Raw genomic sequence first — 18,912 nt, forward strand, 5'->3', positions numbered from 1 at the left:
ATGGAAAACTCCATCCCAAAGATAAAGAATATACATTCTTCTCAGCACCCCATGGAACATTCTCCAAAATTGATCATATCCTGGGACAAAAAACAAATATCAACATAATAAAAGGAATTGAAAATTTTACTTTGCATCTTCTCAGATCATAAGGCACTAAAGGTGGAACTCAACTCTAATGAAAACGTTCAACCCCACACAAAAGCATGGAAATTAAACAACCTTCTGTTGAATGACAGATGGGTGCAAGAAGAAAAATAAAACAGGAAATCATTAATTTCCTTGAGCATGACAACAATGAAGACACAAACTACCAAAACCTGTGGGATACTGCAAAAGCAGTTTTGAGAGGAAAATTTATCGCTTTAGATTCCTACATTCGAAAAACAGAAAGAGAGCACATCAACAAACTCACAAGCCATCTTATGGAATTGAAAAAAAGAACAATCTAAGCCTAAAACCAGTAGAAGAAAAGAAATATCCAAAATCAAATCAGAGATCAACGAAATTAAAAACAAAAGAATCATTCAGAAAATTAATGAAACAAGGAGTTGGTTTTTTGAAAAAATAAATAAAATAGATTAACAATTGGCCAGACTAATGAGAAATAGAGAAGTAAAATCTCTGGTAACCTCAATCAGAAATGATAAAGGGGAAATAACAACTGATCCCACAGAGATACAAGAGATCATCTCTGAATACTACCAGAAACTCTATGCCCAGAAATTTGACAATGTGCACGAAATGGATCAATATTTGGAATTATACCCTCTCTCTAGACTTAGCCAGGAAGAAACAGAGCTCCTGAACAGACCAATTTCAAGCACTGAGATTAAAGAAACAATAAAAAATCTTCCAACCAAAAAATGCCCTGGTCCAGACGGCTTCACACCAGAATTCTATCAAACCTTCAAAGAAGAGCTTATTCCTGTACTGCAGAAATTATTCCAAAAAATCGAGGAAGAAGGAATTGTTCTCCATCATGTTCTATGAAGCAAACATCACCCTGATACCAAAACCAGGAAAAGACCCAACCAAAAAGGAGAATTTCAGACCAATTTCACTCATAAAAATAGATGCAAAAATTCTCAACAAAATCTAGCCAACAGATTACAGTTTATCATCAAAAAAGTCATACATCATGATCAAGTAGGTTTCATCCCAGGGATGCAAGGCTGGTTTAACATATGCAAGTCCATAAACGTTATCCACCATATTAACAGAGGCAAAAATAAAGATCATATGATCCTCTCAATAGATGCAGAAAAAGCATTCGACAAAATCCAGCATCCTTTTCTAATTAGATCACTGAAGAGTATAGGCATAGGTGGCACATTTCTAAAACTGATTGAAGCTATCTATGATAAACCCACAGCTAATATTTTGCTGAATGGAATAAAACTGAAAGTTTTTCCTCTTAGAACTGGAATGAGACAAGGTTGTCCTCTGTCACCTTTACTATTCAACACAGTACTGGAGGTTCTAGCCAATACAATTAGGCAAGACAAGGAATAAAGGGAATCCAATTGGGAGCAGAGGAGGTCAAATTCTCCCTCTTTGCTGATGACATGATCTTATACTTAGAGAATCTCAAACACTGAACCACAAGACTCCTAGAAGTCATCAAAAAATAGAGTAATGTTTCAGGATATAAAATCAATGTCCACGAGTCAGTAGCCTTTGTATATGCCAGTAACAGTCAACATGAGAAGCTAATTAAGGACACAAGTCCCTTCACCATAGTTTCAAAGAAAATGAAATACCTAGGAATATACCTAGTGAAGGAAGTGAAGGACCTCTATAAAGAAAATTATGAAATCCTCAGAAAGGAAATAGGAGAGGATATTAACAAAAGGAAGAACATACCATGCTCACGGATTAGAAGAATCAACATTGTTAAAATGTTTATACTTCCCAAAGCAATCTACCTATTCAATGCCATTCCTATCAAAATACCAACATCGTACTTTCAAGATTTGGAAAAAATGATTCTGCATTTTGTATGGAACCAGAAAAACCCCGTATAGCTAAAGCAGTTCTTAGTAATAAAAATAAAGCCGGGGGCATCAGCATACCAGATTTTAGGCTGTACTTACTACAAGGCCATAGTGGTCAAAACAGCATGGTACTGGCACAAAAATAGAGACATAGACACTTGGAATCGAATTGAAAACCAGGAAATGAAACTAACATCTTAAAACCACCTAATCTTTGATAAACCAAACAAGAATATACCTTGGAGGAAAGACTCTATTCAATAAATGGTGTTGAGAGAACTGGATATCCACATGTAAAAGACTGAAACTGGACCCACACCTTTCCCCACTCACAAAAATTGATTCAAGATGGATAAAGGACTTAAATTGAAGGCATGAAACAATAAAAATCCTCAAAGAAAGCATAGGAAAATCACTGGAAGATATTGGCCTGGGGAAAGACTTCATGAAGAAGACTGCCATGGCAACTGACACAACAAAAATAAACAAATGGGACTTCATTAAACTGAAAAGCTTCTGTACAGCTAAGGAGACAACAACCAAAGCAAATGGACTACCTACACAATGGGAAAGGATATTTGCATATTTTGAATCAGACAAAAGCTTGATAACTCAGATCTATAGAGAACTCAAATTACTCCACATGAAAAAAGCCACCAATTCCAATGGGCAAGAGACATGAATAGAACCTTCTCTAAAGAAGACAAATGGCTAATAAACATATGAAAAAATGTTCATCATCCCTATCTATTAGAGAAATGTAAATCAAAACCACCCTTGAGAGTGGTTTCTCATCTAACTCCAGTGAGAATGGCCCACATCACAAAATCTCAAAACTGCAGATGCTGGCGTGGATGTGGAGAGAAGGGAACACTTTTACACTGCTGGTGGGACTGCAAACTAGTACAACCTTTCTGGAAGGAAGTATGAAGAAACCTCAAAGCACTCAAGCTAGACCTCCCATTTGATCCTGCAATCCCATTACTGGGCATCTACCCAGAAGGAAAAAAATCCTTTTATCATAAGGACACTTGTACTAGACTGTTTACTGCAGCTCAATTTACAATCGCCAAAATGTGGAAACAGCCTAAATGCCCACCAACCCAGGAATGGATTAACAAGCTGTGGTATATGTATACCATGGAATACTATTCAGCTATTAAAAAGAATGGAGACTTTACATCCTTAACCTGGATGGAAGTGGAAGACATTATTCGTAGTAAAGCATCACAAGAATGGAGAAGCATGAATCCTCTGTACTCAATTTTGATATGAGGACAATTAATGACAATTAAGGTCATGATGGGGGTGGGGGAAGGGGAGAGCAGAGAGAGAAAGAAGGAGGGAGGGGTGGGAAAAAGAAGAGCAAAGAGAGGGAAGGAGGGAGGGGGGTGGGGCCTTGGTGTGTGCCACACCTTCTGGGGGCAAGACACGATTGCCAAGAGGGACTGTACCTAAAAAATGCAATCAGTGTAACCTGGTTTATGGTACCCTCAATGAATCCCCAACAACAAAAAATAAATAAATAAATAAATTCTGCCAAGTACAAAAAGATCACTTGACTCAGGAGTCTGAGGTTGCAGTGAGCTATGACTGCAATACTACATTCTAGCCCGGGGAACAGAGTAAGACCCTGTTTCAAAAAAAAAAGAAAAATCCCCACAAGCCTGGAACTTATATATTAGTATATTATATATAGTATATTATATATTATATTATAATTATAGTATATTATATTATATATATATATATATATATATAATCTGTCAAGCACACTCAACATTCATGTCCTTCCTATTAAAGCAGTTACTATTTATAAGGAACAATAATCACAGACAGAGGTTTCTTCAATGCTAAAGTCTTAGTGTTCATGCACAAGTAGGAAATTGATATATAATCTAAGCAGAACTAGAGCACACAGGGCTAAATATGAGTTTAGAAGGTCAATATCTAAAGAACTTTTCAACAAACATAGCATGACTGTTAACGTCCTTGAACAGAACACCTGTGATGCAACATAGGAAAATGCACTCTCCCAGTGCTGCACACACATCAGCCACTTACACATTCCAGTGGTTTCCTACCAGATTCCTAAACTTCTGGAACTGTATCTTAACTATTTCTGTACTCATTTATTTCTTCAGAATGTTTGTACAAAGTCTAGAGAGCAAACATGTTGCAGTACAGTTGTTAAATGGCATTAATCATGTTCTAATATCTCTTTTAATAGTATGGAACAAAATAAAAAAAGATAATCCTCACTCTGCATTATTGCCTGTTCTAACAGTAATTATCTTTGCTCCTGCTCAAACTATTGAACACATCATTCACTGCACAATATAAGCAATGCTGAAAAAGTTTCTCATTTACATGGAAATACATAAAGAAAAAACAAGGAAGAAATCATAATCTTTATTCTCAGTTCTTACAGATCATCCATTTTGCGGGAACTCCCTTTCTTCAAACTTCCTCATGTTTCACTTGCTGGGTCAGTAACTATACTAAATGACAGCAAAGGTTATTGGCAAAGATAAATAATGAAAACAGAAGATTACTACCACTCTCCAATCGCTGCAACTTTTGTTATTGGCCAATACATTGACAAAATTCCTACCTCAAAGATTTGTTCAAAATTTTGAAACTCCTGTAATCTTGCCTGAAATCCTTCAGCAAGTGCCCCACCTGTAACACACAGGCCAGTATTTTAAAATCTAGTATACAACAAGACCTCTGGCACATTACTGACTTTATAACCCATTTTAATATTTAAAAAAAAACCCTATTATTAATACTTACCACCTTCTGGCATCCCCTGTGCTTTGTGCTTTCTGGCACTAAGAACTTCCTTTGCTGAAACAAAGAAGATACGATTACGTGCTTCAAAAGAATCAACAACTTTGAGCTCCTCCACCAAGAAATGTAGGCATCTGTCCATGTGCTGTCTGCGTACCTACAGACAAAAGAAGGGTATTAATTAATTATTAGAATTCTAATAATTTAAGCAAGTATAATTATAACCAACAACTGTGGCCTATACTAAACTTCATTTCTAGTGATGTCACACTGATAGTTTCCATACACTTAGAAAATACAAGACATTCTAATAAATGGAGCTTAATATGTAGTGACAGGAAATCTTTTTCTTAGTGATTCTTGTTTTTGAATATTTATTTAAAATTTTGATAGACCATCAACTATACTATATGACCACTATAAATATTACATTGATACTTAATGGCATGAAAAAGGGTCTCAGTTCTGCAGTAAAAACATATGATCATACTACAAAATAAAAATGTTTGTGTGTGTGTGTACATATATATACACACACACACACAAATTAACACCCCCCCCGTAGTAGGGTGCAGGCAACACCTATAAAAATGGATAGTATTTTTATTTCTTCCTTATTACGCTTTTTTTATTTTCCAAATTGCCTACAATGAAGCTATTAATACCTCTGAAATCAGAAAATAATTGCTATAATGAATCTATTTTTTTTTTCTTAAAAACAATGGGAATTAAGGTTGGAGAGAATGCATTAACCAGCAAATCAAACTGCAGGGTTGGGTTGAAGACTAGCATTTGGGTATTAAAAGTGAGGATTAGGGGTTAGAAACTAGGCTTAAGTATTAACCTTCAGCATAAAGCTATTACAAGTGAATTCTACATTAAGATTTAACAAGAATTAAGCTAAATAGGAACACTGAACCATTTGAGGAAGAACAATTTGTGGGTGATATTCCTAATTTTCTGATGATTATGTGAGACCCCAATATGAAAGAGTATGACTAAAAAAGGATGGTTAGGGCTGGGCGCTATGGCTCACGCCTGTAATCCTAGCATTCTGGGAGGCTAAGGTGGGTAGATTGCTTGAGCTCAGGAGTTTGAGACCAGCCTGAGACCTATCTCTAAAAATAGCAGGGTGTTGTGGCAGGTGCCCTAGTCCCAGCTATTTGGGAAGCTGAGGCAAGAGCATTGCTTGAGCCCAAGAGTTTGAGGTTGCTGTGAGCTATGATGCCATGGCACTCCACAGAGGGCAACAAAGTGAGACTCAGTCTCAAACAAACAAGTAAAAAAACCCACAATGGTAAATAATAGGATATAAAACCTTATGTACCACCCTAAGCAACATAGTGAGACCCCCAGCTCTATAAAACATTAAAAAAAAATTAGCCAGCTGTGGTGGCACATGCCTGTAGTCCCAGCTACTCAGGAGACTGAGGCAGGCTTGCTTGAGCCCAGGAGTTTGACAATGCAGTGAGCTATGATGATGTCACTGTACTCTACTCCAGGCAACAGAGCAAGACCCTGTTAAGCAAAATTGCAACAAGGGAATGAAAACAAATAACCGAACAAGTGAACAGCAATGAGATAGTATAAGTTTTTTTAAATCTCATTTTTAAAATTTTCTACAATAAGCCTATACTACTATTGAAATCAGAAAAAGTAGTAACAAGCAAACTAAGTAACTTATTTACAGACCACATGCCAGATATTCTAATCTTTTTCAAAAGTTTCTACAACCACTGGTGTGGCTAAAATGCCAAAAATAAATAAAGAAAGAAAGAAAATAAAGAAAAAGTGTCGTTAAGGATGTAAATCGCCTGAAACTCTCAACCTGCTGATAGGAGTATGCACTGGTACCAGTACTTCAGAGAACTCTGGAGCTATGTGTACTAAAACTGAGCAACATTTTAACTTGTAGTCCAGTAATTTTACTTTTAAATATATATACATACATATATATACTAAATATTAAATCTATATACATACATATATATACTAAATATTAAATATATATACATACATATATGCATATACAGATATACTCATTGTTTACTGACCTCAGCATTAATGACATTTTAAATCAGCAAAAACTTTGTTTGGGTGGCAGTACCATGTTACAGGATGTGTAACAGCATCTCTAGCCTCTACCTACTGGATGCTAGTAGGAAATACTTCAGTTGTGACAACTAAGTATCTTCAGACATTGCCAAATATCCCAAGGGTCAAAAGTGCCCCAATTCCTCCTATCCACTGAGAACCACTGCTATATACCTAACAAAAATATGTACACCAATCTTAATTTACTGATTAAGAAGATGCACAATAGCATTACTCTTAATCAGTTAATACAGAAAAGTCAACCCAAATGCCCATCACTAGCAGAATAAATATATCGAGTGTTGCATATTCACAGGATGGAATACTGTACAACAAGGAAAATGTACTACCACTATGCATAACAATATGGATGCAAATGACACGTATTATGTTAAACATCAAAAAACAGACATAAAAGCCATACTACGTAACTCCACCACACAAAGCTGAACAACTGGAAAGATAAATCTAAGTTGTAAGAAGTCACGCTAAGTGGATAAGTTATCCTTGGGAAGCAGGACAGATACTAGAAGGGGGCGTGAGGCAGGGGCACTGGGTCTGCTTTTTGATCTGGATCCTGACACAGTTATGACCAATTTGTGATAAATATGTAAAATTCACTAAGCTGGACACTTATTACAATGTATGCACTTTTCTATTCCATATATTTCAATAAAAGCTAAAACAAAACAATCAAAAAAGATGTTTCAAGCTCTGAAATGATGACATAGCATTTTTATAACACAAATTCCCTCATAGCAGCTTAATACTTTGCTCTCCATCCCTTACTACGTTCAGGTGTTCTCTAACTATATTCTTGGACCAAGTAAAAAGAACAGCTGTTTATAGTATTCTATTCTACAGGGTACATTTTCTCAAATAACAATGTGCACCACTATATTTGAAAACTTAAGGAAAAAAATAACTTACATCTTCCATATACTCAGGTTCTGATGCAGAGGCATCCCAACGATTATTCAGAATGAAAATATTAGGCTTGGAAAGCCGCTCATTTACCTTGTGAAAAAAATGTTTTTCCTGAAAAACATCAAAAACCCCACAGTATGTTAATTTTTAAACACTATTTTCTTTCTTTTTTTTTTTTTTTTTTGTAGAAACAGAGTCTCATTTTATCGCCCTTGGTAGAGTGCCATAGTATCACAGCTCACAGCAACCTCCAACTTCTGGGCTTAAGCAATTCTCTTGCCTCAGCCTCCCGAGTAGCTGGGACCCCAGGCACCCTTCACAACGCCCAGCTATTTTTTCGTTGCAGTTCAGTAGGGCATATACAAAGGATAGTGGGTTAAAACCCGCTGCCCTTGGTATATGGGGCCAGTGCCCTACCCATTGAGCCACAGGTGCCACCCTAAACACTATTTTCTTTAAAAAAAAAAAAAAAAGAAGAAGAAGAAATCTAAAAGATTTTATATCTACATTTATAATTGAGAATCTTCTCAGTTTGAATCACTTAGACTGCAGTGATAAACAGATCCCAATGAACACAATGAGCACTAATCTTTTAAAAGATGACAAAATTAACATATAAGAAGGCAAAACTGAAGATTTTCCCACTCCTGCCATGAGTCTTTTGAAATTCCATTTAACAAAATTTTTTTTTTTTTATTGTTGGGGATTCATTGAGGGTACAATAAGCCAGGTTACACTGATTGCATTTGTCAGGCAAAGTCCCTCTTGCAATCACTCTACTATGTTCAGGAATTACTGGATATTATAGCCCAGGTTCTCAGTAAGCTACCACCACAAGTGTTTTGTAAGATTAGGTTAAATTAATCAATAATAATGCAAAACTCTTATGTAACTCATAATAATAAACAGAGAAAGTTATATCATAAACACTATAAATAAATGTCATAATTATTCAAACGAAAAAAACATCACATCTAACTAAAATTAGGGAAAGCTCCATAAAGAGAGAAGTGGTGACAAAGACGGGCTTCAAAGTCCTGGTAAATGGACTTTTGGAAAGACAGTAAGTTGGGAAATGGATGAACTGTGGGCAAAGACTAGCATAAGCAAAAACACCAAAATCATAACATAAATCAGAAATCTTGTCTATCTGGCGGGGCATGGTGCCTCAGGCCTCTAATGTCAGAACTTTAGGAAGCTGTACCAGGAGGACTGCTTGAGGCAAGAAGTTCAAGATCAGCCTGGGCAACAGAAAAATATGTTAAAAATTAGCCAAGCGTGGTGGCACACAACTGTAGTCCTAGCTACTCAGGACGCTGAAGCAAGGGGATCACTTGAGCTCAGTACTTTAAGGTTACAGATCACCTCATTGTCCAGATGAAGGCAAGGTCCTGTGTCTATATATAATGTGTGTGACTATAATTTTTTTTCTTTTAGAGACAAAGTCTCACTCTGTTTCCCCAGGCTCGAGTGCAGTGCCATCATCATAGCTCACAGCAACGTCAAGCTCCTGGGCTAAAGTAATCCTTTTGCCTCTGCCTCCCAAGTAACTGGGCTAAAGGTGTGTGCCATTATGCCCAGCTATATGTAAAGATGGAATCTTACTTTTGCTTAGGCTGGTCTTAAACTCCAGACCTCAAGTGATCCTCCCCACCTTAGCCTCCCTAAGTGCTGCGATTAATTAGTCTACAGACCCAGCCCTGTGTCTACATATATTTTTTTTAAAAGGAAGTTTGTTTATTCAGCACTCAAATAGTTATTTGAGTTAATGATAGTTAAGAGAGATATTCTAACACAGACTTTAAGCATTTATTCTTTTTTTTTTTTTTTTTTTTAATTTTAAGAAATGAGGCCTCACTCTGTGCGAGGCTGGAGAGCAGGCATCATCAGGCAGTTCCAGCAGCCTGGAACTCATGGGCTCAGGTGAGCCTCCCCGCTCAGCCTCCTGAATAGTTGGGACCATAGGCTTTCAACATAGGCAGGAGTTTGAGGTTGCTGTGGTAGCATGCTACCCAGTGGCAGAGAGAGACGCCAGCTCAAAATTAAAAAAAAAAAAAAAAAGAATAAATACACAATAAAGTTGACAGTAACTTAAACCATCACAGGTAAGCTGAATATATGAGAGTAAAGCTGAAAAAGGGTAACAAAATTGAAAACATGAAAAGCCTTGCCTGATAGATGGCAGGGGATGGCAGTGGGAGTAGTTCATACTTTTATTCAAGAGACTTAAACATCCTAACAATTCTGGCATCCATTTACCCTAACACTGACAAATAACCAGAGCTAGTGCCATTAGGCTCTATTGCTACAGAAACCCAAGGAACACACAGAAATAGACATTCTGGTCTGATGAAAACACAGGGATGAAGATTCATCCCTGATTTTAGAGGTTCTTTTTAATTCATGGTTTGAATTTCCCTCGCTTTTCAGAATAAAATGAATACCATTTCACTTACCACTCCAAAACAGTAATATGACTAAATCCTACCGTGTTCATTAGTGTTGATTCAGAATTTGCAACCAAAACGAAGACATCAGCATCTAAACAAAATTTATCAATCCAGCTATCCAGCTCGGTAGTGACATCTGTGCCTGGACTAAGAGTGAAATAAAAATTATATTATTTTATTTCTGTAGTATAAGCTGTTAAGCAAAAAAAAGCAAATAAATAACAATTGGCTAACTTTTTTAAAAAAATTGGGGCTATCAAAACTTTAAAAAATTTTATATATCATTTGAAGTTTAAACAACAGTATTTCTACCAGTCATCTGCATGAAATCTAGGAAATTTTAACCCAGTGAATTTTTTTTTTTTGAGACAGTCTCACTTTGTCACCCTCAGTAGAGTGCCGTAGCGTCACAGCTCACAGCAACCTCCAGCTCTTGGGCTTAGGCGATTCTCTTGCCTCAGCCTCCCGAGTAGCTGGGACTACAGGCATCCACCACAATGCCCAGCTATTTTTTTTTTTTCCCGGCTATTTTTTTGTTGCAGTTTGGCAGGGGCTTGGTTTGAACCCGCCATCATCGGTATATGGGGCTGACACCCTACTCAACTAAGCCACAGGTGCTGCCTGCAATGAGATTTTTGACAAAGCAAGTAACATAGTCAATGTTTCAACCTCTTAGTCTTTATACTTGGGAAGGCTGAAAAATAAACTAGGCTAACAGTAAAAAAGTGAAGGTGCAAGCAGCTCTGTCTCATACAACTCAGAAGATTTCAGTGTTTATAAACAAAAATAATAAAAATTAAATTGCTTGCTGGTAGAAGTAACTTTAATATACTACCTATATTATGAATATAGTGAAACATTTGTTTGAAACCAATACATCTTGGCTTATTAGGTCATAGATACTGTTTGACCCTGAAATAAAGCAAAACCAGTAAATATTTATATGAAATATTTTGATTTCACAAGCATCTTCTTGCTCATTTGTTCCAACTGATTATTTAAAATACTGTTCCAATTAAAAGGAAAGCCCACCATCAAAACCAGAATGGTTTCCACAGAACACTGAGATTTTAACTGAAGAAAACAAAAGAACACATAAGAATTTAAAAAAACAATTAAATACCTTTCTAAGCTAATGCTATCACTAAACAGATACAAACAATTGTTTTCTTAAAAAGGACCAGTATAATATGATTATTTAAAAAACATTATAAATCCAAAGTTAATCAAGAGCACTGAAAAACATTCTGAAAGCATTATATCAATTCTTGGGAGTTTTTTTTTGCATATGTGCTTATGTAGCTATCAACTCTTAAACAACAAAAACAATACAAGCTGCCCAAACCACAAAATTAGCCTAAAGAAACCAGAAAAAGTGGCTATCCTTAAAATTGATGAATTGGCACTTTTAGATAACTGTTATAAAACAAAACCAACACCTTATCTGGTCCTTAACAATCTAGCTAATGAGAACAAAGCAGCAATTGAATGTTTTAAAATTTTATATACCTTACAACAAAGTAACCAGCATTAGAGTATTAAATAAACGTCCACCAGGAGAAATACAACCCACACACAATTTTACCTGTCTACTAAAACCAGGTCATCTCTCAGGAGGGCACATTTTGCCTTTGGCCAAAACACATGTACAAGACAGCCAGCTTTTAAGTCTTTGTCCATATGAAGAGCATGGGCTAGCTGATTAACAGTCTAAAGCAGGAGGCAAAGAAAAAATATATTCTACTTGTAATAAAATTCAATAAAAATTAAAAATAACTATGATATAGTAACTATTTTTGTAGAACGTGTACAAAGGTAGAACTCTGAGTAATTTAACACAATGACTACCATACTAGAAAAAAAATGCTTTTCCCTTGGGACCAGAGAGTTTTACTCAGTCAAGAGATGTGTGAGTTATATATGCTTCACAAGGCCCTAGCCTCAAAACTAGTGTAATTCAAATACAACTCACATGGTACTTAATGTGTTAAAATAAAACTAAGCAATCTTGAGAAAACTGTTTGAAAAACCTGTGTTTTTAAACTATCAAGTGTGAAAAAAGGGGTTTGTTTCTTTTTTTTTTTTTTTTTGGAGACAGAGTCTCATTATGTCGCCACTGGTACAGTGTCATGGCGTCACAGCTCACAGTAACCTCAAACTCTTGGACTTAAGTGATTCTCCTTCCTCAGCCTTCCAAGTAGGTGGGACTACAGGCACCTGCCACAACACCCAGCTATTTTGTTGTTGCTGTTGTTGTCATTGTTGTTTAGCAGACTCAGGCTGGGTTTGAACCCACCAGCCCCAGTGCATGTGGCCGGCACCCTAACCACTGAGTATGGACATTAAGCCAAAAAAGGATTTCTTAAAAGCAGTTTACTCACACCATTCTACAAAAATTATCAGAGTTGAAAACATTCTAAAATGTCCAACAAATAGAACCTTAGCAATGGAACTCCAGGCAACTTCTGAAATTAATACTGGTTTTATAATAGCCGGGCGTTGTGGTGGGCACCTGTAGTACCAGCTACTCGGGAGGCTGAGGCAGGAGAATCGCCTAAGCCCAGGAGTTGGAGGTTGCTGTGAGCCGTGTGACGCCACGGCACTCTACCGAGGGCAATAAAGTGAAACTCTGTCTCTACAAAAAAAAAAAAAAAAAAAATACTGGTTTTATAAAGTATGAGAGTTTGGGATTCTCTATTCTTTTGACTATTTGTACTTTCTCAGTCTTCTGAAATGAATGTGTATTGCTTAGTAATAAGATGGAAGCATCATCGAAGAAATGTCATTTATAAAGCACATTTAACTAAAGAGGTTTCAAAATCCCACAGAAATAAGCTGGAGTCAATACAAGAGAATGTCAATACCTAATATCTTTTAACAATGCATTTTCCTCATCAGGCATTTACTTATTCACACAAACCTGCCTGAAGCCAATGACCGCCTTTTCTTCAACTTAAATTCACCCAAATTCTTCCTATTTCTCAAGATGACTTCTGATGTACGTTAACTTATCAAACTAATGTGTTAATTTAATACATTTCATGTATGTGTTATATTATACAATAAATACAAAGAGTTTAAGACAAAACTTGTAAATAAATCATGAAAAAAGCATCAACACATCTCTATTGTTCATTTGTGATTGTCTATCAAATTTTAAAAGGAAAACTCTATGTTTAAATGGGACCAACAGTTCTAATCAGGGCTGAAGTGAATTTCCATTTTGACGTGAGACTTTTTTTTGGTTGTTTGTTTGCTTTCATACATTTTTGACAGATTTATAAACTCATACTAAAATCTTGGTGCTTTGCCTATAAAATTAAGATAATAAAAGCATTTCTGACAGAGTTGTAGTGAAATCTGAGTTATTACAAGTGTTTAGAATAGTGCCTGGTACACAGAAAGTGCTCAATAAAGTATTAGCTATTTTTCTTTCCTTTACATTCATTTAGGCCAAGACAGGTCAAGAGATGTGTGAATTATATATGCTTCACATATAGTAAACTACTACAGCACAAGACTCAAAATCAATTTATACTTTAAAGCAGGCTACCACTTGATGAAAACAAATTTAAATCTGAGATGAGGGAAGTTAAAGAATGCGAAGGAAGGGCGGCGCCTGTGGCTCAGTGAGTAGGGCGCCAGCCCCATATGCCGAGGGTGGCGGGTTCAAACCCAGCCCCGGCCAAACTGCAACAACAAAAAAAATAGCCAGGCGTTGTGGCAGGCGCCTGTAGTCCCAGCTGCTTGGGAGGCTGAGGCAAGAGAATCGCATAAGCCCAAGAGTTAGAGGTTGCTGTGAGCCGTGTGACGCCACGGCACTCTACCCGCGGGCAGTACAGTGAGACTCTGTCTCTACAAAAAAAAAAAAAAAAAGAATGCGAAGGAAAAGGATTGGAAGTAGAAAGCAGAGATGAGAAATAATGAGATATCTTTTAAAATACCACAGTACTTTCTTTGAAAACCTAAAGCCATGATCAGATTCTGAATCTAATTCAGAATTAGTCTGGATTTAGTAAAAATCTTAATAACAAAATAATAATTCCTTTATTTGTGTGGGTTAAAGGTTTGAAAATATTTTCCTAAACATCATCTCATGTTTCCTCATAACTAATCTTAAGGATATGCTCATTCAAGATATACTCATAGACTGAGTCATCTGAACTAGATCAAACAGCAAACTCACATAACAAGAACCACCCTAGACTTCACCCACAGTTTAGCAAGAACTAAAATGGCTTGGATAAGATCCAAGCCATAAACTTTGTGTTTATGAGAACTTCTGTATTTAGACTCAAAAGCAAGTGGCCATCATGAGAAACAGTGCCTTTACCAACTGCTTTGCGTCCAGAGTCAACATTTTGCATCCTAATTTTTCTTTTTATTCTTTTTCTCTTTGGTTGAAGGAATCTGGTGTCACTGAATTAAGAAATTTATGAAAGCCTGGCAACTGCTATTGCCCCCTATCTGACAAAGCTATAACATTTATTCATGAACATGCTTATTAAATACTCATAAGGTAAAAATGTTTCTAAAACCTCAGACATGTATCGGATTCCAGGTCTCAATTTCTAAAGTATTTTTAAAAAGACAAATTTGAGATTAAACAGCAATAATACACTTCAATAATATTCTTCTCACTGGAAGGCTTAGAAAACTTAATCTTAATTCATCTTTATTTTAAATTTAGGACATGCTGGGCGGCGCCTGTGGCTCAAGGAGTAGGGCGCCGGTCCCATATGCCGGAGGTGGCGGGTTCAAACCCAGCCCGGGCCAAAAACCAAAAAATAAATAAATAAATTAATTTAGGACATGCTTTATTCTTTCAATAATTTAGCTCTGAAACAAAAAAGTTTTAAAGAATTCAAAATAGTAGTGATGGCTTTCAAAGTTATGAATAGAAATATTAACAGTTCTTCCATCTCCAATAATGCAGACATCTTTAAAAAATTTTTTAAATGACAAGTTAAAGACATTGTTTCAGGTATATTATGTTACTAAAGGTTAAATATTATACCTTCACACTCTTTTTTTCATCTGATCCTTCTGTCATAAGATAGGCTTTATCTCCATCAGTTCCTTCCACACTGAGGAAGCAGTTAGTGGTATGGCCAATCCCACTAGGGAGCACTTTATCCCACAACATCGCATTGATAACAGAGCTCTTCCCACTGCTTGTCCTGAAGGATATACAAAATCATGAAAAACAAAACATAACAGTAAAAAGTTTTTTCTTTCACTTGGTAGAAGGTCAAGTCTTTTAAAATTCAAACTTTGTTAGCATTTCTTAAGACTGCATTTTTTATGAAAAGGTTGACAATTTGGTTTACACAAAAATTAGGAAAGTACATTTCAGAAAAAATAAAGTACAGGAAAACAAATCCCATCTTTCTCATAAAGCTACAGTTAACTTTTCTTTCTTGCTGCCTGTGGCAATTTGAAATCACAGCTCAAAATTTGGTGACATTCCTCCCATCACAAGATAGGGGCATAATATCCCATTTCCTTAAATCTGGGCTGGTTTGTGACTGCTTTACCAAATAATACATGTCAGAAGTGACACTGGGTGGCTTCCAAGACCAGATCATTTAGGCAATACAGCTTCTACCTTGTTCCCTGGAAAACGTGCACTTGGAACCTTGCCATACAAAAAGTCCAATTGCCCTGAGTCTGCTGAGCTGCAGGGAAGTCAAGCTAAACAGACAGGTCTGGGTGGTGCTCTTGCTAATCGTCTTTGTTTTCAAGTCATCCCAGCCTAAGTACCAGAGATATAAGTGAAGACTTCAGATAATTCCAAACCTCAGTTGTTGAGCCAACTTTCATGTCTTCTCAGTTGAGACTCCAGAGATCATAGAGTAAGAACAAGACATCCTTGCTGTGCCTTGTCCAAATTCTTGACTCCAAGAAGCAGTGAACATAAGAAAGTGGCATCTTTAAATTGCATCTTTAAATTGCTAAATTATGGGGAATTTGTTACCCAGTCAGAGTAATCAGGAAAGGTTCTGGAACCCAAGGAACACCCCACATCCATTTTGAGGACTTGCTTTCAATCAGTCAACCCAAACCTAAGGAGGACATTAGGAACCTTTTGCTTTACTGCAAAACAGCACCCTATCTTTTTTTTTTTTGTAGAGACAGAGTCTCACTTTATCGCCCTCGGTAGAGTGCTGTCGCGTCACAGCTCACAGCAACCGCCAACTCCTGGGCTTACACGACCCTCTTGCCTCAGCCTCCCGAGTAGCTGGGACAATTGGTGCCTGCCACAACGCCTAGCTATTTTTTGTTGTTGTTGTTTTTGCAGTTTTGGCTGGGGCCGGGTTTGAACCTTCGGTATACGGGGCCGGTGCCCTACCCACTGAGCCACAGGCGCTGCCCAACAGCACCCTATCTTTATGCAATAGACATAAACATCTCTTTACTCCAGTGTAAGAGAGAACCTTTCTCATGTTATAGACATAATTCCCAACTCCTTCCCCAGGGACGCATCAAAGCTTCATTATCTGATGTTGGTTTCTGCTGCCACTGTATCACAACCTACAAGTGAACACCTACGACTGCCCTTAAAATTAACTCTTCTTGTTACTGTATGAAGCCTTGCTGCACTGATCCTCAAGGATAACTTGTAACCCCCAATATAAGAATCACGTGGGGAATCTATTACTGCAGATTTGCTAGGCGCACTGTGAGCCTACCGAGTCAGACTCTTTCGGGGTGCTCTGTGGGTGATTCTTGTGCTTACTAACTTTGAGACACTCAGTCACCCTCTCAAACCATTAAAAGAAACAACAACAAACCAACTATGGGGAAAAAAGCAAGCTTTTTCTCCTCCACTATCACACTTGACACAGAAGATTTCTGAGACTACATGTATAGGGCAGGGGTGGAGAACCTGTGGCCTTAACGCCACATGTGGCCTTCTAGGGTTTTAAATGTGGCCTTTTCACTGAACCCAATTTAAAATACTAAAGAATAAAATGAGTTTCAATGGGATAACCCTCCCAGATTGACTGGCACAATTAAAACATTAATAAGCCATGAGAGCTAACTTCCCCTGGCTGACTGATGCCACTACTGCACTAGGCTGACTGGCCAGAGTTTATGGGATCAGGTGCAACAGTGCACTATTTCTGCTGAAAGTGGAAATTGTAAAGAGTTGCACAGTTCAGCAAACAGTATTTTTAAAATTGTGTGCTTAACAGCCCATCATGTCAAAGAAGACTAAGAGAACACTGAAGGAAGTAAACAGATTTCTTATGAGAATTGGGAACTGCAATATTATCTCATTTCTGTTCAAGATAAGATGATTTGCTTCATCAACAAATAAGATGATTTACAACATCAACATTAAAGAAATCCAGCACATCAGCATTATAACCCTCACAAGGACTACAAATATTTTAAATTGGGGGAGAGACACAAGAGGTTGTATTTGTAGAAATTATTAATAAAAGATGGAAAGCAAAGTCAATCCTTTCAAGTAGCCATAAGACCTGGAAATAAAGCCACTGAAGCAAATTATAAAGCTTATATACTTAAGAGGGAAGGGAAGCCATTCAGTAATGTAGAAACTGTGAAAGAATGCATTGTCAAAGTCATAGGATGCTTAGACCTCGATAACTTTTCAAAGTACATGGCTTGGCACCTATAGCAGAGTGACTTAGGGCACAAGCCACATACCCCGGAGCTGGTGGGTTCAAACCCAGCCCAGGCCTGCCAAACCACAAGGACGACTGCAACCAAAAAATAGCTGGGCGCTGTGGCAGGTGCCTGTAGTCCCAGCTACTTAGGTAGCTCAGACAAAAGAATCACTGAAGTCCAAGAGTTTGAGGTTGCTGAGAGCTGTGATGCCACGGCATTCTACTGAGGGTGACACGGTGAGATTCTGTCTCAAAAAAAAAAGTACAAACAATTGTCTCTTTCAAGGAGAACTGTAACTGGTCATCAGCATGAATTACCCTTCAACTTAACAGAACAACTTCATGAAATATTTCAAAAGGAAAATATGTATTATTCAACTGACACTACTGACTCAGTGCAGGTTTTATACTTCACTCAGGTCATAAAAGAAGATTTTCTTTGCTACGAAGAGTTCCTCACCTTGGGCATTCTTGCAAACAGAACACGAGAAATAGACATCTTTCAAGATAAATGTTGTGAAGTTAGAATGAATTTGATAAATTTAGTGACTGTATGTACACAGTGCACCTTCCATGACAGGAAAACATGAAGGGTTTATTGGACAGATACAAAAAATATTAACAGACCCAGGTGGTTCTCATTCCTTTTCACCGTATCTCGTATAAGCAAAATCTCTGTGCTGAAATCACTGTATCTTGTATAAGCAAAATCTCTGTGCTATTTCAAGGGACACTTTACAACAAGTTGCAAGTATTGTTAACTATATTCCTGCAAATGCAACCCAGCATCATCAGCTTTATCAGCTTCATAACATCTAAAGCTGAATGAGGGGGTTTTCAGGGTGGATTTGCCTACCATTCTAATGTGCCTTGGCTATCACAGGGATAGGTGTTGGCAAAGATTTATCTCTGCAAAAACAGACAGTTAAACTTTATGAAGAAAAGAATCAACAATGTGAATTATTGAAAGATTTTTATAGTAATGCAGTATTTCTGTGATAGCATGTCAAATCA

General features: G+C 37.1%; 1 protein-coding gene across 3 annotated transcripts in view; it reads right to left on the reverse strand.

The window, feature by feature from the left end:
* Window positions 1–18,912, reverse strand: part of MFN1 (mitofusin 1) — a 50,397-nt gene that overhangs the window by 21,964 nt on the left and 9,521 nt on the right. For all 3 annotated transcript variants that reach the window (XM_053564772.1, XM_053564771.1, XM_053564773.1), the window contains exons 4-9: window positions 15,279–15,441; window positions 11,847–11,971; window positions 10,300–10,408; window positions 7,815–7,922; window positions 4,794–4,947; window positions 4,612–4,679 (exon numbers count right to left, since the gene is read on the reverse strand). In XM_053564772.1, the coding sequence (XP_053420747.1) occupies window positions 4,612–4,679; window positions 4,794–4,947; window positions 7,815–7,922; window positions 10,300–10,408; window positions 11,847–11,971; window positions 15,279–15,441 (727 nt within the window). The remainder of the gene's footprint in view (window positions 1–4,611; window positions 4,680–4,793; window positions 4,948–7,814; window positions 7,923–10,299; window positions 10,409–11,846; window positions 11,972–15,278; window positions 15,442–18,912) is intronic.

This window comes from Nycticebus coucang, chromosome 16, assembly GCF_027406575.1.
Source record: "Nycticebus coucang isolate mNycCou1 chromosome 16, mNycCou1.pri, whole genome shotgun sequence".
Taxonomy (NCBI): Eukaryota; Metazoa; Chordata; class Mammalia; order Primates; family Lorisidae; genus Nycticebus; species Nycticebus coucang.